Source organism: Poecilia reticulata, linkage group LG16 (assembly GCF_000633615.1).
Source record: "Poecilia reticulata strain Guanapo linkage group LG16, Guppy_female_1.0+MT, whole genome shotgun sequence".
Taxonomy (NCBI): Eukaryota; Metazoa; Chordata; class Actinopteri; order Cyprinodontiformes; family Poeciliidae; genus Poecilia; species Poecilia reticulata.
The window spans coordinates 12,552,080-12,576,193 of record NC_024346.1 but is presented as its reverse complement, the minus strand read 5'-3'; the positions used below and the strand labels follow the sequence as shown (position 1 = coordinate 12,576,193).

The 24,114-nt window shown below is 37.7% G+C and overlaps 1 protein-coding gene and 1 long non-coding RNA gene across 3 annotated transcripts; one reads left to right on the top strand and one right to left on the bottom strand.

The window, feature by feature from the left end:
* Positions 1-598: 598 nt before the first annotated feature.
* On the bottom strand, positions 599-23,027 carry lpcat3 (lysophosphatidylcholine acyltransferase 3). 2 transcript variants are annotated; one of them, XM_017309251.1, is made up of 13 exons: positions 22,803-23,027; positions 18,559-18,666; positions 14,780-14,889; positions 13,327-13,420; positions 13,168-13,205; positions 9,827-10,005; positions 9,584-9,692; positions 9,385-9,471; positions 7,628-7,791; positions 4,611-4,758; positions 3,129-3,284; positions 804-947; positions 599-722 (listed from the first exon to the last, which is right to left on the bottom strand). In XM_017309251.1, the coding sequence occupies exons 1-12, from the start codon at positions 22,885-22,887 to the stop codon at positions 828-830; spliced, it is 1,398 nt and encodes a 465-aa protein (XP_017164740.1). In that variant the 5' UTR covers positions 22,888-23,027; the 3' UTR covers positions 599-722; positions 804-827. The 2 variants fall into 2 exon arrangements, with proteins under 2 accessions (XP_017164740.1, XP_008429625.1); XM_008431403.2 differs by having other exon boundaries at positions 14,780-14,886.
* LOC103477985 (uncharacterized) lies at positions 22,851-23,154 on the top strand. Its single transcript, XR_535734.1, has 2 exons — positions 22,851-22,940; positions 23,025-23,154. It is a non-coding gene; the product is annotated as an uncharacterized LOC103477985 (long non-coding RNA).
* The last annotated feature ends 960 nt before the right edge of the window (positions 23,155-24,114 follow it).

Here is a 24,114-nt window from a genome sequence, read left to right as displayed (position 1 = left end):
AAAAAAAAACTCCTAAAATGTTTCAATTACAAATCAAATTAAATCCAGAACAAACATTCATTGAATCAAGGCCATTTAGAGTCGGGTTTTAGTTGTACAGTGTGTGATTTTACAGTGCTTGTATAACCACTAGCAGCCATTTGCAGGGAAAACAAGCCCGTCATCGCCTCAGCCTTTCTGCAGAAACGTGTGCATGTTGTGTCATGACATCAGGAAGTGTTATGTATACATATATTTATATTCATATATAAATGGTGGCACTGTGCTTAAACCTTCTGTTTGGTTTTAGTGCTGCTGCTGCTGAATGCGTGCGCCAGACACGGGGCAATGAAACGACAAAAACACAGGAGCCTAAAAACAGAACCTGTGACTCATAAGTGCAATCCTGTGTCGACAGCATGAAAAGTCTCTTCGGTTCCACAAGTCTTAAAAATTCCCACAAAGAAAGAAGAAAGTGATAACGATAAACAAGCAGGAAACTGCCCCTGATTGGTTCACAATTACCCCGTGTGGCACAATGGTAATTTCCTGTAAACATTTTCTCAAAATGTTTATAAAAACCACCCCTCCCACTTAAAAACACAAAAATATATAGAAATTTGTTTTTACATCAACATATATTCATATTTATATATTACTAAAGGCCTTAAAATAGCTTGTGTTCTGCTCCCCGAACGCCACAGTTCCCTTTCAGGGTCGAGGAATTTCAGCCTTGAACGGACCTGGAAGGAAAACGAAGTTTAGTTCACTCTGGATTAATTTGAAAAAAAGCAGATTGAAAAGGTGAAAATGTGATCCCTCACCTTTCCAAGTGTCAGAACTGGGTTTCAGTCTTGTTTCTTCTCTCTCCGGTCCTGCTTAGGCACCAGAGTTATACGGAGGAATGGCAGAATTAAATAAACCACGAGGAAGAACAGGTGACCACAGAAGTAGATGGAAGAATACACCTGAGAAACAAAACAAAGATACACTTTAAAGATGGGCCAAATTACCACATGAATTTGCTGATTCAAACTAAAACAAATCAAATATTTTCTTCTTAACAGGTAACGAGTAGACAGACTTCTCTGTTGAAATGGTTTTCGAGAGAAATATGCCCAGTTAGAAAGAAGTTTAAATAATGTCGGACAAAGCAGGAAATGTTTAAGAAGCTACAAGAAAAAATGTATTTCTCAGAAACAAAGTCAAATTTCAGGTGTGGAAGTTGAACAGAATGCAGCAAAAATATTTCTCCAATCTGAACGTTGGAGCTTTTAACTTCCGTCGGTCATGGGAAATCCTGCATTTGTAAATGTTGGAAACATTTAGGAAATCTCACAACCAGGGTACAGACTATAAACACAACCTGTGCGCTAATCTCATGAATAAATTGATAGTATAATCCTGTCATCTGTGGAGCCGTAGTTGTACTCAAAATAAAAGCAATGTGTTGAAAACAGAAATAAATTCAAGTTTTGATTTGCATACAGAAATCCATTGCAGACACTGCAGCTCCAGATCGAAATCAAATTTGTTATCAATCTTCAAAAAGTGAGAAAAATTTAATATCAGTTTTATTTCCTTAAAAAAAAAACATATTCAAGATAACTTGTAGCATTCTGGTGAATTATCGAATTGTTCAATAATTCACCAGAAAGTTGGATAAAGACCATTTCTTTGAACTGCTTCACATCTGTGTGGTGTGGAGTCGATCGGCCTGCAGAACCTGTGAGCAGGACAACTGGATTATATTCACCAGTTCCTGTGGATTTCTCGGTTTAGTCTCTGAAACATCTTTACTGTCACCACAAATAGTCTCCACTGGAATAAGGCTGAGGGATTGGACTGGCGGCTCCATAACATTAATCTTTTTTACTGGTTTCTTCGGGGTCTTTATGTGGCTGAAATATCTCTAAATGTGTTTTGGGTTTATGACTAAAACACATTTAAATATAAAGCAACATGTGATCTTCATGTTGCTTTCAGCAGCGTGTTCCAGGTGTGACTTCAATTAACTCAGATGAGTCCGTTAACCAATCAGAAGAGTCCACATCCATGACATCATCAGAGGTTTTCCTCATTATTTAAAGAGGCAGTGATCATTCTCCGTGTAAACTTCTGGTTTCAAAGCCATTAATAAATTAATCTTTGACGTATTTTCTCTCTCATTATTGTGGCATTAGCAAACAGAAATCCTGTTTGATCGTATTTTCTCTCTCATTATTGTGGCATTAGCAAACAGAAATCATGTTGGTAACTTTAAATAACCTAAAAAAAAAAAGAGATGTTTAACTTCAGACAGTAAGAAAAAAAAAAGTCTATGTCTTTATATTCGGTGTAGGTAAATTTCTGGTTTTGACTGTAAATAATTACCACTTCCCTACAAACCTTTTGATGCGTTATTTTTATATTCCTCCTGTTTCTGCACGTTTTATAAATCCTTAAAGCTCCCTAGGAGAAACGGACAGCACAGCTTTGTGCGGCAGCATCTTTCTGTTTAATAAAGCACTTTATTGGCCCCAGCAGGGGTTCTGACACAAAAGTGTGCCGGGTCCACAGCCAAACACAGTTTAGTTCAGCTCAACTAATGCAACAAAACAGTAAGCCATGGCAGACAAAGGCTTAGTGCCGTCTAATCAATTTGTTTCAAGCAGATTACAGAGAGATTTACTGAGAAAGCCTCCGACAAGAAACCACAGGGTTTTCTTATGGCAAAATCTTAAACTTGCAAACTAATTACAGATCGTTTCACAACTTCATTTGCTTTCTCACCGACTTCATGTGCATATTTTTTAATTTTTTTTTCGGAGTAAAAAGATAGAGCAACGTCTGGGCATCCAACCAACCGTAGTAAAAGAGGAGAAAATAATTCAGAGGAAAATCCGCCTGCAGTGTGCTCACTATAAATTCACTAAAATGGGACCCTGGGCTGTATTTCAACACCTCACTGCTGTCTTAGCAACATATTCCTCCCAAGCTGAGCCCTTTGTGCTCTTATTTACAGTGCACCTCTGGAGTTTAAAGAACTGTTTTGCATATCATACTCAAAGCGCTCCCTGAGCTGAAAATGGAAAATATAGGCGAGGTAAAAAAAGATCCCCAAGCAGATTTATCTTCTTAGAGGTGTAGCCTCGGGAGATGCGAGTTACCTTGAGCCATTTGTCATAGGTGAAAAGGCAGAATGGCACCAGAGGATACCCCATGAAGAGCCAGTGGATAAACTGCTGAACTACGTAGACGAAGGGGTAGAAGTGGCTGCTGGCCAGGCTTGTCAGCAGGGGACTGTCCAGCACGAGAGCCTGGGCCTGTGCACAAAAACATACAACACATGAATGATAATAAAAACACAGCAAAAATATGATTTAATAAACTAATCCCACAATGTTGAATCAATGTTTAAGTACTAGTAGAATGGTGTGCTTCTAATTAACAGTGTAAATCAATGTAAATAGTATTTTTAATGCATAAAGAGACAAATTTCTGACACAAGTGATTTACTATACTAGTGTGCAAAGGCATCAAGTCTTCTTAGGCTAAATACTTGAAATTTATAGCAATCTGATTTCACATGTGAAATCAGATGTTGCAAAACTGCAACATTTGTTACATTTTCAGCTGGTTTGCTTTCACAAAGCACTGTTTCAAACAAACCAAACTAATTGAACGAACTGTCCCTCCCTCGCCTATGGTGGCGCTGTAGGAAGTACTACTGAAGGAAGCAAGACGAAAACCTCAGAAGAATACCAGCACAACTTGCTTCTTCACAAAATATACACAAAAATGGAGTAGAGTCAGATTTCAGTGGCTGTAGGATTTTTTCTGTGACTTCAGTAAAAACTTACAAGTCATTTCTCCCTTTACCGTTAGACATGGGTGTTTGTTTTGGTTGTATTTACCCAGAATGCCTTCTGCTCTACTTCACTTCCTTCTTTAGTAGAGGTCTCTGGTCAACATATGCATTCAAAATGCACCAAAGTTCACTTCAACTGAACAGAGACCGAGGTTTTTAAGTGGACCAGAGTTTGGGTTTTGGTTCGCATCAAAGTTTGATTATGCATTCACACCTCTACAAACGAACCAGCCCGATTAAACTGGGCTGGTGTGAATGCACCCTCAGTTGTCAAGTCCCTTAAATCTGACCAGCTGTGCAGCAGAAGCCTACAAAAGGCTGCAAAAACCATGTGGTAGAGGCACAACTTGCTAATGCAGTTTTCACCAAAATGCGGGTCATCTACTGTTAATATTTAAGTCTGTATTTGTTAAATTGAATTAGTTTAAAGAAAAATCACTGAAACATTCAAATGTGCACTCAATTATTGTGTTTCAATTACTTTATAGTTGCCATTCGACTCTGCAACAGTCCTGGTTTAAAGAAATAATTAAAAGTGAGTTAGCAACACATAGTTTTTTTCAGATTTGACTCTTCTTTTGTCCTCTACTTGTCTTGTTTCCTCAAGTTTTAATCACAATTTGATGTCACAGTCAGATGTTTGACAGAAAATTTGCAAAAAAAGTCTTGAAATCTGATCTACCGACCAAGATTAATTTGAAATATTACATTGCTGCTTGAAAAAATTGGGACTATCTATAAACTTTTGTTTTTTCCTAACTGTTCTGTGTGGAAAACAAACCTGCCGCTCTACAGTGATGATGAAAAACTCCATGGAGAAGCACAGGATGTATCCAGAGTGAAGGCCGTGCCAAATGGTTAAGAAGAGCAACGTGGCCACATGAGACAAGGTCTTATTTCCCAGGAACTTCAACCGCTTGAACACATGTCTGAAAAGAGGAAAAAGACAAGGTCACAAATCACCTTTTTGGCCATAAAAGCAGTCAGAAACACCTCAGCTGTCACAGCGACTTGAACGAACTCACCGGCAAGTCGTCGTTGCATAGCAACTGAGTTCATTAGTACATTTGAACTTTACATTTTCTAAGAAAGTATCAAGCGTAGATATATATGAAAGATGTCAAGTTCACACATTGTGTTCTGTGTGAGCGCTGATGGCAGGCTTCTGCACTGGCTGACGGCCTGACAAATGAGTGCAGGAAGTGCTGCTGCTTACAGACTCAGACGAGCCTCAGTGGGCTTCAGGCAAGCTGCCTGTTAGATGGTTAATGGTCTAAACTCTACAAAAAACTTGTTTCAGATCAGTCATGTTTGCTTCTAAATCTGAGAGAAACATGATGACATATTAGAAGAAGATCATAAATCTGCAGATGGAAGCTGCAAAGCTAAACATGTGTTAAACTAATAAGATAAAAACAAAATATGATGCCAAGCGCTGTTTTTAAAATACTTACTGAGTTATAAGATGGTTATAAAGAAAACTAATTGTTTGAAAATGTTTGCGACAAAAAAAAAAAAAAAATCAGGATTACTCAATGACACATTTCCAGATTTACTTTGATTTATAAACATGACCTGGTTACAATTACTGATTTATAAATTTATCTTGTGATTTTTTTAATTCATAAATGAAACTAGGAGTTGATATTGAACTATTAGCATGTCATAATGGTCTTCAGTCAGAAGCTTCTTTAGATTCTCTGAGACTGGCTGCTGCTGGAGATGCTTCCTGCTGATGATCACCATGGATGAAGACTCTCTGAAGACACTCGGCTGATTAACAACAACATTTAATCTCCCTTTGGGAAAAATTATTGAATTTGAATCAACATTCCTCAAACTGATGAAAGCTAATAAGAAACTGGGTCTTATTTCTGTTCATTCTCGCAATCTGCTTTGCCAGGACTTTTGCCAGCAAACCTCGTCTTTGCTTTAGAAATCTATAAATCGAAAATATAAATGAAAAAAAAAAAATAAGACATCGATGTTAGAAGGTTTAGCTTCATGTGGCTTTCTGCTTTGGCACATAGAAACAGTTCATCATGCTTATGAATATTGATAAAATTCTGTTTTTTTGTTGTACTTTCTCTTAAAGTGGAGCAACGATACAACAAAAAACTGTTTTTAAAATCTAAATGTGAGTGAAATAATTTCTATATTTGAAAGTGATATATGTACAATTCTGACCCTCGGTGTATTAAACTGACACAAATATTGGTATTTAATTAAAGGCCACTGAGCAACTTGCAGAGAAAACACACATTCTTGTAGCCCTCAACGAGCTTCTGGCTTATTTCCAGCTTTATATTTGATTATTCTTCTTATCGGTAGCAGTGGACTTCACAGACATTACTGCAGGCACAGACCCAATCTTTAGAAATAGTTTATAAATTTTACATTCGGTTGAGGCCGGATCCATTTCTGAAAGTTGAAGTTTGCCTTGTTTATCTTTTCAAGAAGCAGTTTGATGCATGTTTGGGAACAGCGTCCCGCTGGAACAGCAAGCTGCACCAAAGTTATGCTTATCTGGCCCAAATTGTCAACTCAAATGAAAGGAAGTTGGTTTGAAAGAAACAACCTGGAGCAAGGCCACACTATGCGCAACGTCAACATGGACTGCAGCCAAGAAAGAAGCACCTTCTCCAGCGGTAAAACATTCAGGATTCATAAAGGTCTCCAGCTGCTGCAGATTGATTTAGTACAAAGAAGGAAGTAACTTTACCTCACATAACTGACTGGACTGCACCAACAGGAAAAAGATTCAGAACAAACATCAAAACTGGCTTAGGAGGAGTGAACTCTGTTATTAACCTTTTAGAAAATGGTGGAATATCCCTGAAACTACAATTTCTGATGAGTAAAGTGGTCACAAATTCAGACTTGAAATGCCAGTAAGCAAAAAGAGTGGCTTCTCTGCATTTGCTATTGAATAGTTAACCTAAAAATGTATTGGGTGTATGTATACCTGTACATCTTATGCTGTTTGTGAAGGAATTAGGAAAAAAACCCTAAATTCTAATAACTCAGTTATTATGTTTTTTTTTTTATAGTCACTCCATCCAGAATAGAAGAACAGGTCAAATGCACCAATAGAGAAAAAGCATAATATGGCATCAATGCAGATGAAAAGTGTGTATAAACTTCAGCCTGGTGTTAAATATTATAAACCTTTTTAACTTTCTGAGCGACACGAAGGCATTCGATCTAAACTATTGAGGCGCTGGGAGCAGAAATTCAAAATTGGTTCACATGACTCTATTAATAGGCAATTAGATCATTCATGTGTCAAGTATGCTCTGCGTTCACTAAAGGCAAATTATCACCTACATTTCATCCCCTTAATATTTTCAGTTTCACAGCCAACCCTCCTCTGCTCAGTTTTCTGCTTCGTAAGCAGTCTGAAGAGCGGAAAATGAAAGAGTAAGCAAAAGTTGTTATAGCATCCAGCGGAAATGGACCGTGTAATAAACCATAAGCTCGATAAATAAATTGCTTTGTTTGCTGAGGTCTTCATTGAACTGGGTCAGGTGCTGGAGGAATTTAATGTGCACAACTTGAGCTGAAAATTGTCAATGATTCCTTTTGACCTGGATGCCTGCTTCCTTCTTGTTGTTATTCCACAAAGTGTGGATTCTGATTGTATGCCAGTTCTCTCTCTCGGGAAAGGAAAGCCATAAATGGATAACTAATTGAACCGTTTCCACTACTGCTTCGCTGATAGCTCATTAATTTTTAACTTTTACAACGCCGCTTCACTTTAGCTTAGGGAGCAATACAGATGTTGGAAACCCCACTGACCTCGCAGCCCAGGCGTTTGTGTTGATGTTGAAAGACGCAATTGTTCCTCCAAAAAGGGGCGTCGTCTCAAAGAGCCACACCTTCATATTGGCACAGGCGTCCCATTGATGTTTACCATTGACTACGCCGTTGTAGCCAAGACCAGCTAATATACAAACACCCTCCTAAGACAAATAAAACCCAAAAACACAAAGCATTTGTTGAAACAATAAAACCTTCTTAGTTTGATGTAGCTTCATCATACAAGACATTTAAATTAATTTAATGTTTCTGCAGAACAGCAGCTGTAAGAAGGTAAGAACAGATTAGACCAAGTAATAAAAAGTCAGGTTTGCTTTGGCTGAAATACCACAGAGCTGATGTGATTGATGTAGAAGAACAACATGAATCTTTTTAACAAATCCTGAGTAAAACGAGCTCTGATGGGAAAAACATTTTCTAAGAAACAATAAGGATCATGGGAAAATAAATATTTAATTTTAATTCATCACCTTTCTCTACAGCCACACACTGTGACAGACTATTGATAAACAACGCTCTTTCATTTATTAATGTCATTTCACAACCAATCAGAACGCATCAATGCATTTTCCAGAATTGGATACTAACTAACATTTACTCAATTACTCTTAGTTCTTTTTAAATGCACCTTTCGGAGTATTTTTACTATGCTGTACTTTTTGCTTTTACTTGAGTAATTTCATTATGAAGTATTGCTAATTTTTGGGTAATCTACCCACCTCTGGTATTTCCTCTTCCCAAAATGCAGCTCTTTTAATGATAATTAAACCAGAGTTGTTTTTCTCTCATAGCTGGTCTCGTCTTTTGCCTTTTCTCAGTGGAGGCTGCTTGGCTTAACGTGAGGCCTGCAGTGTGATCTGAATCCATCTCTGCAGATTGCTTCAGGTCAGCCTGTGGCTCTTTACTCTGTCTTTTAAAAAGCTACTTGTATCTCCACTGCATAATCACATCCTCAAGGCATCTTCACGGCAAAATTTCACTATAATCTCAAAGGATTTTCATGTCTTGTGCAGTCACAGTAATGTGCAAAGGTGGGCAAAATTTTTTTTACTTAAATGAAAGTAGCACTACTTCAACATATTTTTACTCAAGTAAAAGTAAAAAGTAGCCATCCAATAAGTTACTCAAGTAAGAGTAAAAAAGTATTTGTTAAAAAGTTCTCAAGTACCGAGTAGCTAATTAAATTATCAATCCTTTAATAAAAAAGTACATTATCAGACAGATCAAAATATGAAGATAAGTGGAAATGTTGGTATTTTAAGAGCGAAAACAACAGTATTTCACATAAATAACAAAAAATACCAAAATAAGGCAAAAGAAAATTTTCCCAAATCAGTTTCTGTCAAAATAAAACTTATGAATCTTGAACAAAAACTGCATGTGTGTGTCATTTCCTGGTGATTTTTTGGTTAAAACATGTTTGTTCTTCAGTCAGTGGGTAGAAAAGACAAAAATTTTACTCAAGAGTAGTGATACCTCATAATAAAAATACTCAAGCAGAAGTAAAAATATTCCTAAAAGTAAATTTTTTAAAAAGTTACTCAAGTAAATGGAATTGAGTAAATGTGACTACCCAGCTCTAATAATGAGTGAGTTATAATAGATTTGTGCTTCTTTCCCACATAAACATTTAAATGCTATTTTAATAAAAATTTAAAAAAAGAAAGAAAAACAGGACGTAAATAGCATTTATGCAACACATTTGGCCCAGTTGAGATAATAAAGAAACGACTTACCGCTATAACCCAACAGCTGACGTATTTATACAGCATAACTTTGCCCCAAAGCAGAATAAAAACACAGCGGTACCAAAAAGGCTGAGCCTACAGGAAGGAAATGTTTTTTTATTTTAGAAAGCTTGAATAAAAAATAAACAACATAAATGTTTTATCTCATATCTGTGTTAAAACTGCACATCATGACTCATGTTCTCACCTCGTACTCATCTGTCAAAAGGTAGGTGTCTGGAAAAAAAGGACTAAATATTGCATGTATCGCCAGGCAGAGAAAGCCCAGAGCAAACCTCTTCAGAGCTGGAACAACACTGAAACAGATATTAAGAGAGAAAGGTTAACTCAAGGGCTGTGTCTCTGCTTTGTCTTTTTAACCAGAGATCTAATTAAGATAGTCTCTCTGCTCATTTTTCTCCGGATCGCTCCTGGTTTTCCCCTCTTGTACCTGTTGGGAGGCTTTCCGGGGCAGTCGGTGAGCTCCCTCGACACCAGCTTCTGGTAGTTGCGCATCGTGAACTGGGGGCCCACCAGGAACCCACCGTAGAAGTAGGAAAACCCGAAGACCTCGAGCAGCGTGGGAACTGATGGCAGAGCGGCTTTCGCCTGATCGGCGCTCAGCTGCGACTGGGTTTACAACACATGGGAAACAAGGAATAGATATCAGTAGAAATAAAAAAAAATAAGAGAAAAATAAAATAATAATAAAATAATAAAATAAGAGAGAAACAACCACAGACAAATGTTGGACGACGTGGCTGAAAAACGCATCATGGTAAGTACTTCATATCAGTTGATTTCAGATATTTTTGTTTCAAATATCTGAAATCTTGAAACTGGTGACTTGTCCCATTTTAGCCACAGTTTCCACCGCAAGGCGTTGTTTTTTATTTCTAAGTTATCAGGCACGTCAGAGAAACCTGAAACTGCTGCTGCGCCTGTTACTCAACAGACTGTTGCTAGGTAACCACAAGTTACTCTGCAGGTTGTTGCTAAGTAACCACCATTCAAGGTTGAGCAGATAACGTCTCTCCTCTGCCTTCATCTCCCAGAATGCCGAGCATTTCTGGATCAGAGTCAAATGGATATCCTAACAGATGCATCATCTACTGATATTGATCACGCCTCTATCGCGGAATATATTGTTATTGATTGGTACTGCTGACGTAAGAAGAAAAGGCCATCTATTTAAACCCAATTCTCTCATTAATCAGAGAAAAAGCCAAGAAATTCACAGTAACTCTGGGAAAAGCTGCAGAGATCCATAACTCAGTTGGAAGAATTTGTCAACAGGAGAACTATTATTCTCTAAAAAATATGGCCTTTATGGAAGGATGGCAAGAAAAAAAGCCACAAGAAATCCTGTTCACACTTTGTCACAAGCCATGTAAGGGAAACAACAAACGGTGAAAAGCTTGCTCTACTCAGATGAGAACAAAATGTACGTTTGTGGTGAACACTGTGTGCACATTACCCTGCAAACACGTTATCTGTGGCAAAAAAAATGGTGGCAGAGGCATCATACTGTGGCCATGCTATTCTACAGGAGGGACAAGGAAGTTGAGGGCAAGATGAGTGTGTAGAGAGATAATGAAAGAAAATCTGTAACATCCTACAAAACACTTGGAACTGGGACAGAGATTCACTGTCCAGCAGGAAACGACCATCGGAGTATCCATGTGTTTTCCTGCTGTTGCAACACTACAGATCTAAATCCATCTATGAAAATGTATGCACACAGATGTTCTCTATCCAGACTGACTGAGCTTGCAAAGAGTGACGAGAGAAAAAAAAAGTCAGTCTCTAAAGGCACAAAACTGCTAAAAGGCTGTAATTGAAGTGAAAGCTGGGTCAACAAATAATTAACTCAGGGCTGAAGGCTAGGAACAAATGCAAAACGTGCAAGGATTAAAACATTTGTTTCCAAAACTAAATACAGAAAAATAAATCAACATTATTCTGTGTAGGTCTAAGATCCCAAATGAATCCATTGAAATGTTTGGTTGTTAGAAAATATGAAAAGGTTCAAGGAGACGTTTCAGCTGGGAACGTTTCAGCTGGGAACCTTTCAACGGTCCTGGGATGATTATTAAAAACTAAGAAAATTAGTATTCAGATTAAACTCATTTATAGAAACAAGTGAAAAAAACAGAACAAAAACATACAATTAGGATTCAATAAGTGTGACTTAATAAAAACCAATAATGAACAATCAGAAATTGTCGCACGTTTATTTTCTCAGCTGAAAATGAACAGAACTTTCCACAGCAAGTAAACAAAGTAAAAGTTTTCAATAAGAGTGCATAAAAAATAAATGTAAATGAATTCAGGGAGAAATAACAGCAGATAATTGTGACTGGAGCTATATGATGATAAAACATTTGTTATTTTTCACCTGTACTGCGATGTGTAACTAAAAGGGAAAGTGTTGTGGTTTTAGAACAAAGGATCATCAAACCAGCTCCTCTCTAAACAAAAGCCCTTTTGTTTCCATGGCCTGGATTGCAGACCGTCCTGTTTTTAGAGATCAGGGGTGATATACGTCTCTAGCTGTCCCAGACAGCGACTCATTTAGGATTTAACAATTTTAGGACAATATTTGAGATACTACAGATGAAAATTGCGATAAACTTTTATCAATCCTTATTTTATTACACCGTGTTTCCGTCCCTCTCCATGAGCTTTGGCATTAAAGAAACAGCCCTCGTGTGATCATTAAGGAAGGTTAAAGTTTATCCCATTGGGTTATTATATAATATCAGTAACACAAAGTGCGGTTGTGATATAATACACACTGATAATGCAACAACAATTCAATATATTGTTCAGCTCCGGTCTAAATTATCTGTTGCTATCGCTGAATGACTGACAGGAGAGGATAAAAGCTTCATACTCTACTGTACATCTACTTGTTAATTTCTGCTTAATTTATGAATTTGCAAAGTCTTCAAAAGGTCTATTTTTCAATAGAATTGGGTAAATTGAATTGGGCAACAGCACAACAGCGAAGGACAGCTGGGATTAAATATTCAGTGGGATAATATATGATCATTTCCACCAATACATCGAGGCTTTCACTGCTCTAAACACCGACATGTGATAGATGTAAGTGAATGAGTTGCTAAAGCTCATAAAAGGTGGTGATCATAATTGATATCATCAGTGCGACATTCAGCTATGTTATCGCAATTAGCCATTTTTTTGCAGCCCAAAGTTTTTAGCAGAAAAAGTTTCTGATGCAGATCCTCCAGGCACTATGCCCTGAATGTTTTAGATGTTTTCCACACCTGATTTCAGTTGATGCCTGATTAACAGGATTCTGTTGAATGCAATCAGGTGTGTTAAATCAGGCAAACATCTAAAACATGCAGGGCAGTGTGCTTTGAGGAGCAGGGTTGATCTAATACAAGAGTGTTTAGTCCTCAAGAGAAAGTTTAAACAAGCTTGCTGACATGGCAGGAAGGTAATTCAGCCTCTTGAATCAGGTGTTTGAAGACTGGAGTTGTAGAGTCCTGATATAGAGTAAATATTACCATAATAATTCACACATAAAGCCCTGCAGCCTCACAGTATAACTTCTTATACTCTTTATTTTTAGTTTAGACAAACCCCCAGACATTATCTTTGCTGAAAACTCCTTCCCTTTGATTTTTTTCTAAGATATGATTAATAAAAAGAAAAACGGGAAGCTACGAGATAAGAATGAGAGCAAATAAAGTGCGACACAGTGAACCCATTGGACGGATAATATAGTAACCAAATGTAAGCAAAACAGACGAGCCAACTCACTGGTTCTTTGCCGCCATCGTAGAAATCAAATGCCAAACCTGTGAACCAAAAAAAATCAGAAACTGTGAGCGACAACTTAGCCTAAACTCGTCATGAAAAAATAAATGAATCGAGTTACTGGTTTTATGATTAAAGTAGAATCGGCTGTGATCTACTCACCGATGAGTTTCAGTGTAAGGACACAATGAGGCATCGTCCACTTGATGTCATACTCCTCTGTTGCTGTGTAGTAGTATCCCGACAGCAAGTACAGCTGCAGGAACACAAACAGAATATGAAGTGATACACTCGCTGTAAGCATCGTTAGATTACAAGGCAAGCTGTGGTCGTCCTCCATCTTTTAGCAATGTTCCAACATAGCTGAGACCGAATGGATCTTCAGCAAAGATTCAAGTTGTAGAAAGTCCTGCTAGCATGCCAAATACCTAAACTGTGTATGTCTGAGTAGACATTACACATCTCCAATCTGCAAGAGACCAGCTCTGAAGACTGGAGTTCTAAGATTTTATATTTTAGCATAAAAATAATGGAAACAATTTGGTCATCAACAGCTTCTAAAATCTGGTAATGACCTGAAATGAAGGACAGAAGCTCCCAAATAGCCACGGGCCATTAAAGCCGAAGCTTTAATTCCTCCAATCACGTCGGAGAAAGAGCCGGAAACACTGGAGATCTGTATTAATCACACTGGTACCGTCCCTCCCCCACCTGCTGCTGCATGCTCCCTGTCAGCATATTATTATAGGAGTGATCCGATGCAACTTTTTAATTTCTGATCCAATGTTGATATTGCGGCTCTGAGTATTGGACGATACCGATGTTGACAGTATTGACACAAACATACTTTTATTACTTTGTCGTTTGGTCTGATAGAAAGGACTTGATCAAGTGATTATTACTTATTAATAAGAGTCATCAATAATAGGAATGAGAACAACTGACCCAAGACCTTCTGGATAGATTTTAGATGCAGGTTGATATAAAAGATACTCGTTTTTTTTTTTTTTTTTTAGCTCGGATTGATATCCGATATTAATATTGGATCAGGGCACTCCTATATTATTATAGATGATGACGTTACAAGAGCACCGCCTATTTAACTGATATCATAAAAATCAAATTATTTCAAAACATTTTTCTGTGGTTTCTAATCCATCCCCATGAGCCAATTTTATCAAAAGCATTTAAATGGCAAAATTAAGCATTTAAATAGTGTGAAAGACGGAGTCATTTTAATTTAACCTGCTGCATTTGGCTTAATTTTTAGATTTCTGCAGCACTGGTATTCATCATTTATTGCTCAGGTTCATCTCACTTTTAAGAGCCTCTGAAGAGAAGACGATTATTATATTATGCTAATTCATAAAATCAAAATGCTCCTAATAAAGATGGAAGAGAGAAGCTCAAATGATCCCTGGCAAAAAGGGGCAGCGAGATTTTTGCCTGTTTAAATCTGAATTAAAGGTTAAAGCCATAACAGACTGAAAAGGTGGTAAAATATATTGTAGAAAAGAACATGCAAATACCCAACAGTCCGTTTCTAGAAACATGTAGCCTGGTGTTTGGACACAAATCCATTAACCGGGGCAAATAAAGATGAGGGAACGCTCACCATTTGAAATGTAAAACTGCTCAGGACGCCCGTTACCGTCCTCCCCATGAGCCTCAGCATCAGAAACTGGACGAAGACGCATACTGTGGAGTGATACAGCTGGGAGCCTGGGAGGAAGGAGGACAGAAGGGGGAGATGAAGGTGAGTGCAGCCGAGCGTGACCTGTTGGACTCAAAACGTCAACAGGGCTTTTCCTTACACATTTTAGTATCGGCCGAGACGGAGAAAGGCAAAGACAGAAAACACAAAACGAACATAAAAGCAGTTTTCAAAAGGAGGAAGATAAAAGCTACAGACCTGCTGTAAAGTCCAAGCGAAGCCACAAAAGAAAGAAAAGGGAGAAATCAATGTTTTGCTGTTAGAAGTAACTCTAAATGGCACTTGACCACAATGCAGCCCAGGCTCTCATTATTTTTACTTTGGTAGAAGCTGATTTGTTATTGCTTCAGAAGTTTTGCTTGTCTAATCTCAGGTGCAAATAAAGTTACACCCAGTTTCAGCCCTTGTGTCTTACAAGTCAGGACGTGATTAAAAACAAGCTGTTTTTTAATCGGTTGTAAAATAATTTAAATCAAATCTCATTAATCGGCAGCAAAAGTCAGCAGTAATATCCTGAGGTCCTTTTCTCCATGACTTTGTGGAGGAAATCTGGTCCACTCTTCTTTGCAGCTTCAGCTCTTTATCAACATTTTCTTCTGCATTGCTCTGTTACAGGTGTGGCACCTCTAAACTTTTGCCATTTGCAGCCATTTTGTCCTAGATTTCCTACCATGTTTGGGTCCATTGCCGTGTTGACGACCCAATTTCTTCCAAGTTTCAGTGACTGCAAGGTGCGTGGCTCCAAAGAAGTAAAAGAAGCCTAAACTATCACTGTGTTTGAAGAGTTTGAGCTAAAAATCAATGTTTAGTTTTAACGAACAGCAACGTTTGGACGTTTCTACGTCGGTCCATTGAGTCCATGACAAATTTCCTCTAGGGACAATACAGTATATTATATTCTACTCTGTTGGTGTAATGTGTCTCGTTAACATTAACAAACCAAAGCAAAACTGCCATGCCCTTTTTAGAGCGCTTGGCATTGCCGCCTGGGAGCCTTTGAAAACAAGTCAGACTTGTTCAATGGGAAAACCCTTTTTTCCGTGTTTCTTTCAACTTTACAGGGTGATTTTACTAGGACGTCCACATCTAGCAGTCTGGACTTCAACTTGTTTGGGAATGGGTTTATAAACATTCCCAGATTGACGGGAGATAAGAGTACCTTCAGTAGGGTCATTGCTCATGTCCTTCCACTCTGGTGTTGTGTTAAAACACATCAGGAAACAGACAGAAATCCCTTGTTTTTAAATAAGCTAATGAAGTGAATGTTATTGGCTGCACCTGGTTGATACTTTCCCACCTAAAATCACAAACGAAAATAAAGAATGTATTTCAAACACAGCTTTTCCATTGTTTTTACTGAAGTGTGCCATTATTTTGGCACACTTGACTTTAGATAAATAGTAGTTTAAATAATTTTAGAACCTGAAAAAGAGTCCCAAAATAATTAAATGAGCAAACCAATTGGTTTAAAAATAAAACAAGCTTGGATAGTTGTCAAACTAGGCTAACTCGTTAAAATTAGCAGTTATTTCCTCTACTAGCATAATAATTATCATCTTAATAGCTAAATGAAACACACGTTTAAGCCACATCCTGCATCCATTTGTTTATCTACTTCAGATCTGAACTAAACACAAAGTTTTGATTAGTTAGACTGACTTCTTAAGAATTTACAGCATTTTATCTATTTTTTTTAAGGGAACAAGTCTGCACCAGCATTGCATGGCGGGAATATTTAGATGCACATTCCTTGTGGTTAAACCTGCTGGCAAAGTCAAAGAGAACTAAATGCACTTCCCTAGAAGTGACTAAGCAGAAGTTGATGATTCATCCAAATGCAAAACAGAGACTGATCCGTAGATGCACAGATAAACATTTTGCCAAACTTAACTTCAGGGTTAATTGTTTGAAAATGGTATTGTCATTTTAAGCTCATCTTTAAATGATCTTTAGTTTTATAGGACAGCCTCACATTGTGGATCCACAAACAGAAATTGAAAGAAGATGATATCAGCAGATTGTGAAATCTGCTAAGAGCAGTTCTCATTTTTTAAAATACTTAAACTTTTACATCTTTCAGAAAGGAAATGACCTGTTTAAAGAAGTACAGGATGGTTTAAAAAGTGAATGTAATGAAATAACTGTTGCATATATGCATGGATGAATGTTAGCCATTTCATTTATTTTGAGCAGCATTTGCCTCCTTTGCCACAATTTTAGTACATTTTGAGGCATGCAGCCTTCTGAACGGTCTGTTCTGTCAACATTTCAACCATGCTGGGAAATTTTTCTTAAGTTATTTCAAGATTTTCTAATTTCCTTCAAGTATGTTGAAGAAATTCAGTGGTGAAGAAACAGAGGGAGAAGAGGAGGTTAGCAAGCTAAAAAGAAAGTCAATTATCTACAAATCATGATTATGTGTTTAGTAGACATTAAACGGAAAGAAAGCCTTTTGATCAGTGACAATAAACACATTAAACTTGTTTTCATTCCAATAAACTTAATAAACTGAGCCTTAGAGAGAGACTTCCTACAAAATAAATGCTTAAATACTTTCAAAAACACGAGGATATACTGGAATAAAACTGTTAGATGCGGACTAGTTTAAGCCTCTGTGGTCCAGAGGTGTGAAATGCTTTAAACGACTTCCTTTTCTATTGTGTTTTTTTTCCACACGAAACATTTTAGAAGACATAAAAAAAATTTCTTTAACTCATGTAGTTGTATTTAGTGGGGCAAAAGTCACAAAAAAACTCACATAACACCTACTTTTCCTATGACCTGGTTAACGCAAAGGTCACCTGGATTTATTTTAATTTGTAAGGCTGTAAACTGTAAAAAAAAAAAAAAAAAAAAAAGAAAAGAAAAGAAAAGAAAAGAAAAAGAAAGATTCAAATTGTGAGAGCCATTTTTCCAGGAAAACATCCAACTTCATATTCTGGAAGTTATAGAGTATTAGGATGTGTTTTTGATTGTCTGCATGACAAACCAAACCACCAATAGCATTTCAACTTCAGTTTGTGCTGACAGGAAGGTTAGCAACTCACACAACATTTCACAATGTACAAGGAGAGGGATCTTGCACAATCCCTCCATATCATCCAGAGTCCTCTGGACTGTCTTTGCCTCACCTCACAGATTTTCTACCTGATTATTTCTGGGAACTGAGATGGTTCTGTGTTGATTAGAACAGAGAGCCAGCTTTAGGTTTCTGGCAGAGAGCACTTGACTTTTATTTAAAATGTTATTTCATAAAATCTCATAATGCCATCTCATCTAGCAAGATTCCCAGAAAATCAGGGCACAGCATCATATATTTTCCACCGTGCTTAATTAGAAAGTATCAGGTGGCTTTCCACATATTTATCCTCCTTTGTTCAGCACCAAACACACCTGCAGCATTTGTTGAAAAAAAACACAAAGTTAAAGTATTAAGTTAACAAACACCAGATGTTTTTGTTTGTGATGGTCGGATAGAAAGGTTTTTTACTTGGCACTCTTTAATGCAGATCTCCAGCAGTAAACGTTGGAGATTATCTAACGTCATAAATGTGCACAAACTAAATGCTGTTTTTTTTCTACATGCAGATGTTTTACATTTCCCCCCATTGCAGATGCAAATCAAACAGTTGTACTGTGAAAAACTTTGCAGCGGTTGTACATTTTCCTCTCCATCTCACCAAAGTTGAATGCTGCTAGCGCCAAGCCAGAACAAATGTGGAACAAGTGGATAACTGTGGTGGGCTGGTAGAAAAGGAACCAACGATACACCAGGGCGAAGGGATACCCTGCAGGAGGAAGAGATACAGAAGAAATATATTAGTGCGTGTCTTCGGCTGAGCCAAGTGAGCCACAGTTCACTACTGATATCAACAGCAGTGACCTTGTGGCGAACGGAGTTGCACGTACACACAATGAAGCCTGCTAAAATCATTTGAGAGATCGTGTGGTGTGTTGTAGACAGACGGATTAGCGCTCTGTGATCAAGGTAAAGTTTGTTTTTCACAAAACATGGACTTTTTGAAGCTGTATGTAAACGCAATCAGGGAATGCAGGTTGGTTTGATAACGAGGGAGCCATCAAATTCAGTCACATTTAAATCTCCAAACAGTGAATAAATTCACCTGATTGGGTCTAGCGCAATCCAAAGTTTACGTGATAAGCAAACATAAAGTTGAGCGCTACGGAAACCTCCAAGAAGTCAGAATATCAAGATTTATATATGAGGAACATACTTAAGTAAAAGCGGATTCAAACCAAATCATCTTAGAGAAATGGTTCTGTAAGCTTCGTGAAAGAGAAAAAAAAAACAGAAACAGTCATTTCTTTCTTATGAAAATGTCATAAAATGTTTCATTTTGTAGCTTTGTAAATCAAAGACCGTAGTGCTATAAAAAGTCTTCCCTCTCCTTACAGATTCAGTCCTTTTCCCCATTTTAGTCACACAATGTTTCAAATCAAATAACACCATACTAGTGTTGCATGATTTAAAGAAGCAAGGAAATTGGATCCTGTTAAACTGGCTGATTTGCAGAATGTATGGCAACTGTCAGAAGTCCCTTACAAGTTTCCATTGTGATTCAACATATTGTTTAGCTCTTTATCAAAGATAACTTTGGGTAAACAAAAATAGTTTTCAAATGATGACTGTATTTATCAAGTAGAAGAAGAACATGCAGTAGACTAAAAGATCTCAAAAAGCAAAGCTTTACTTTCAAAGCCATTTCTAAGCGAACCAAGTGAGAGGCATTATTCACAAATTAGGAAAAACAGAGGTGAACCCTCCCAGGAGTGGTTGGCCTCCCAACATCAATACAAGAGTGCAGCCCCGACTCATCCAGGAGGAAAGGAGCCAAGAACATCTACAGCACTACATACCGCACTGCCTCAGAGTTCCTGATTCAATGGGAAAAATGGCAACCACTAGAGACTTCCTGAGTGAAAATCAATGTTGAGCAAAAAAAGCACATCTTACATTTGAATACCCAATACCTTGGGGACAAATATCCTCTGACCAGATTAAACAAAGGTGAACTTGTTAGAAGGGGTTTGTCTACAACTGGTGGAGAATTAACACAACATTTCAGACAGCCCTACAAGGTGGTGGTAATGCAATGGTCTGGAGCGGCTTTGCTTCTTCAACGCATCGACAACAAGCAGTAAGACTGCAAGGCTGGCTACAATCAAAGCATGCAGGATGACGACGCTAAAACACCAGAAAGTCCACCTCTGATTGTCTCAAAGGGAGTATCCTAGTCTAGTCCTGTCATGACAGCAAATTTTGCTGGATAATAAACTGTCCCGGTAATTATTGTGATAAACGATAATAAGGTTTGGAGACCATTTTCAAGTAGTATATTTATAATGGCAAAATAATACAAGTTCGCCCTAGCACAGATCAAGAAACTTTCCTTTTGTTCCAGCGTCTCAAAACACTGGAACTGAAAGATATTTTGACTATCCAAAATAAAAGATAAAAACCTAAAACAACAAATAAAATGGAAATAAAACCCACCTATAACCGAAACTATGAATAAAATGGATTATGATGTCCCAAAATGGAGCTTCAATAAATCTTAATCATCTGAATGGAAATTATTGCTCCTGAAGAAAACTAAGCTAGGCTGACGATATCAACCAACTCATTCACTCTTTGGTTACCCAACAACCCACTTATTCTTTGGTTACCTAGCAACAGCCTGCTATGTGCACGGTAACCGTTTAAAAATAAAAATTCATGTTTAGTGAGGCATTAAAACGGTTCATGAGCTCAAGAAGAAAACTGTGAATAAAACAGGGAGGGCCACATCACCGGCTGGGCAATATTTCTGAAATTTAAAACAAAAAACGAATCAATAATTATCAATATCGACTGATATCTTTTCCAGCCGTATCGTCCAGCCCTACTCTCATTTTTATTTATCATGCGATTAATTGCTTATTGAGAAAGGCCAAGTCTGGATTTAAATCCGACTGGAGTCAATAATGCTCAAAAATCTACCAATATGGTCGTATTAGAAGAATCCTGTAAAGAAGAGTGAGCCATATTTCCTTCAGAGCAATGTGACAGACTCATTGACAGTTACCACAAATACTTGATTGATCGCACTTATCAATAATTATTTTCAATTAATAAATTAAGTCATCGATTAAAAACTGCATTTTCTCAGGTTACTTTTGTTTCATATTAACATTTTTTTAATATTTAAATGTGTGAAATGTAAAATAATATGCAAGGGTGGGGGAAACTAAAAGAGCACTAAGTAAAAGGAACCCCTGAAAATGAATGATACTAGTGCAAGACAGTTCCTACAGGTTGGCTGTATTATGCAACAAACCTTTAGCAACATGCAGTAAGAGGATGACTCGATAGGATAACGCAACCAAAGTCGAACCTGAATAGCCACATTCAGACTACATAGTATTATTGGAAGGAGTCCAGAGGAAATCAGACGTGTACATGTGCTGGAGCAAAGTTCACAAGGGCCAGCTCTCTGAGGTGCAAACATTTGTAACCCATTTTGGAGAGGTTACTCTGTGTCATGCTGCATTCACAAAACTGAACTATTTCCCAACTCGACGTCAAAACGAGTGCTAAAACCCTGGAGGTGTGTCTGGGTTTTTATAACCAACTGACGTGCCCTGCTTTTCCTGCACACAGAAATAGCCATACTAGTACACCAACACACAGATGCCACATCCAAATCAGGGCTTCCTGTTAAACCTATAATAAACCTGCAGGTCCGATGGTAAAGCCAAAGATAAAGTGTGCTTTAAAGAGAAATCAGAATGAGTGGCCTACCTGTAACCATGTAAGAGTTTATTTTGTTAATTTTTTGTATTAGTATTGTGCTGAATGTATGTGGCTACATATGACTAAATAGGATTTGATTTCACTGTGATTTTTCAAGACCAAAGTCAGAGCAGGTCTGAACTGCTTAAAGTTTAATGACTGCCATATATATCACTGTGCTTGATTGGTCATAAAACCTCCCTGACCTACATCACATTGGGAATATACCTTATATTGTCAAGAAGATGATGACTAGACAGTACAGACAAACCGAATGCCACTGTTAAAGCAATCTTCTTTTAACACCTCAGCAGAGTCGCAGGCTGACTGCACCCATGCCATGCTGCACTGATGAAGAAATGCATGTCATTCATTCAAGTCAAGCCAAGCGTACCTGCTTCTCAGTAACTAGCATTTCTGCTTTAAGATCTTCTCTAGTTAATTTCAAGTAATAACATTTTCTGAGAAACGTAATGTTGGGTTTTCCTTAAAAATTAACCAGAGTAAACACTTGAAAAGCTTCACTCTTTGTTTTCCCTTTCTTAATTGAATTACGTTTTCACACTGACTTTTTCTTTATAGTCTAATCTATTAAAATAAGAAATCATTTTGAGACGTTTTTTATTTTATTTTATTTAATTTAGTTTGAATTGTGTCACTTTTTGTCCTTCAGACCTCTTTCAAACTGAGAAATGAGGACTTGAAGGGCACATATTAGCAGCCAGCACACAGGTCCTTTCACCTCCACCAACACATGTGCACCACCGAAACATGAGCCCACTGACAATTCAACCAAAATGTGGTCAATTAGTTTCTAAAGTCTCCAACTGCACATTTTTACTCAATCAACCATCACACAGTTGCCTTTAGTTAGATTTTGTAGGAAAACCTTTGAATGTTTTAAGTCCTAGCCTCCTAGATATTTAGATTGCACTATGAGAACGGGTGTGTTAATTTTTAAATAGTATTATTGATTTAGTCACACACATAAAAGGCTGTTTTGCAGTTGAATGGCTGAGTTAGCTGACACCAACAGTTACAGAAAACACAGGCAGCAGTTAGATGCTGTCACCCGGACCGCTGTCAGCCCTCCCGGCTAACACACCGACATATTCATCAGGCCAAACTCACCGATTAAAACCGATAAGATGAGGCGAATCGCTGGCTCCGGCGAACCTAAAGACTCCGACAGTTTCTCCAGCAAGGGAGCCGCCATCTTTCTTGTGGGCGGAATCCTATCTTATGCGACGAGTCAGTCAACTTTGGAGGGTGCGCTTTTTTTAACAGCTCAACCCCATATCCACGCTTTAACGGCTCGACCTCCTTTAACTGTCAGGTTTTCTCCTCCTACAGGTCCTCCTCTGATGTCTTCATCATTATTATATCAGGAATAATTTCTTCTGAATCCCGTTTCTTAAAGTTTTTGCTACGAAATAACCAAATGTGGGCAGTAAGCCTATCTGACCGTGAAGCAAGCAAAAAAGAAAAACTATGTTCATTGAAAACAGACGAGGGAACGTTGTACCGAGTCTGCCCCCATGTGGCCAGTAGAAGGTACAACAAGTATGGGCACTGAAATAAAACGTTATAAAACATACAAAATCCCTTCGTTTTTTGTTTTATTTTATCGGTAATATGATTTTAAAACAGTATTTACTATAATAGAAGCGCTTATATCCACAAAAATGTGGACACATATTTTTAAGCAAAAGGTATCTAAGGCTTCAGGGTATGAATACTACCGGCTGGATGGTGATTGGCTGTTGAAATAGCATGAGAAAGAGGAGGGACCTTTCCTCCATAAGTTACTCGAGTTCATATTTGTTTTTTGTAAGGTTAAGACAGATATCTGTCATAATTTGTGTCTCTTCCTCGTGGTAATTAGGTGTTTAAGTCAAATGTTTGCATATATCAATCAAGTTTGTTTGTATAGCACATTTCAGCAGTTCAAAGAGATTTGCGTCATAAAAACACAAAAAGGCAAAGTCATAAAAGACTCTACACAGTAAACCTGTAAACATTACATTTTGTCAAGTGTCATGTTACACATCAATATACACAGGCAGGCACAACCCTTTTTTGCCTCATTAACTGATTATAGATTTACTCTATTTTAAGTCAGTTTAGTAACAAAATAAACTGACTGACTAAATGTGCAAAAAAAAAAAATGCCTGAGATTTTTTAATTCCCGTAAGTTCTGGGCAGAATGTTTTGCACAAATCTAAAGTAGTTTGCAGACATTTTGGCGTATTCTTCTGTAGGAAGTTATTCACTGAGTCAGGTTTTTCTGTCACACTGCTGTCCGGCTCTGCCCACAATTATTTTTTATTAAGGGATTGAGATCAAAGCCTTGTGGTCGTCGTCACTTTGTAACTGGCTTCATTGCTTCAATATTTCCACGATTTGTTTCCCCCCATGATGCCATCTATTTTGGAAAGTGTA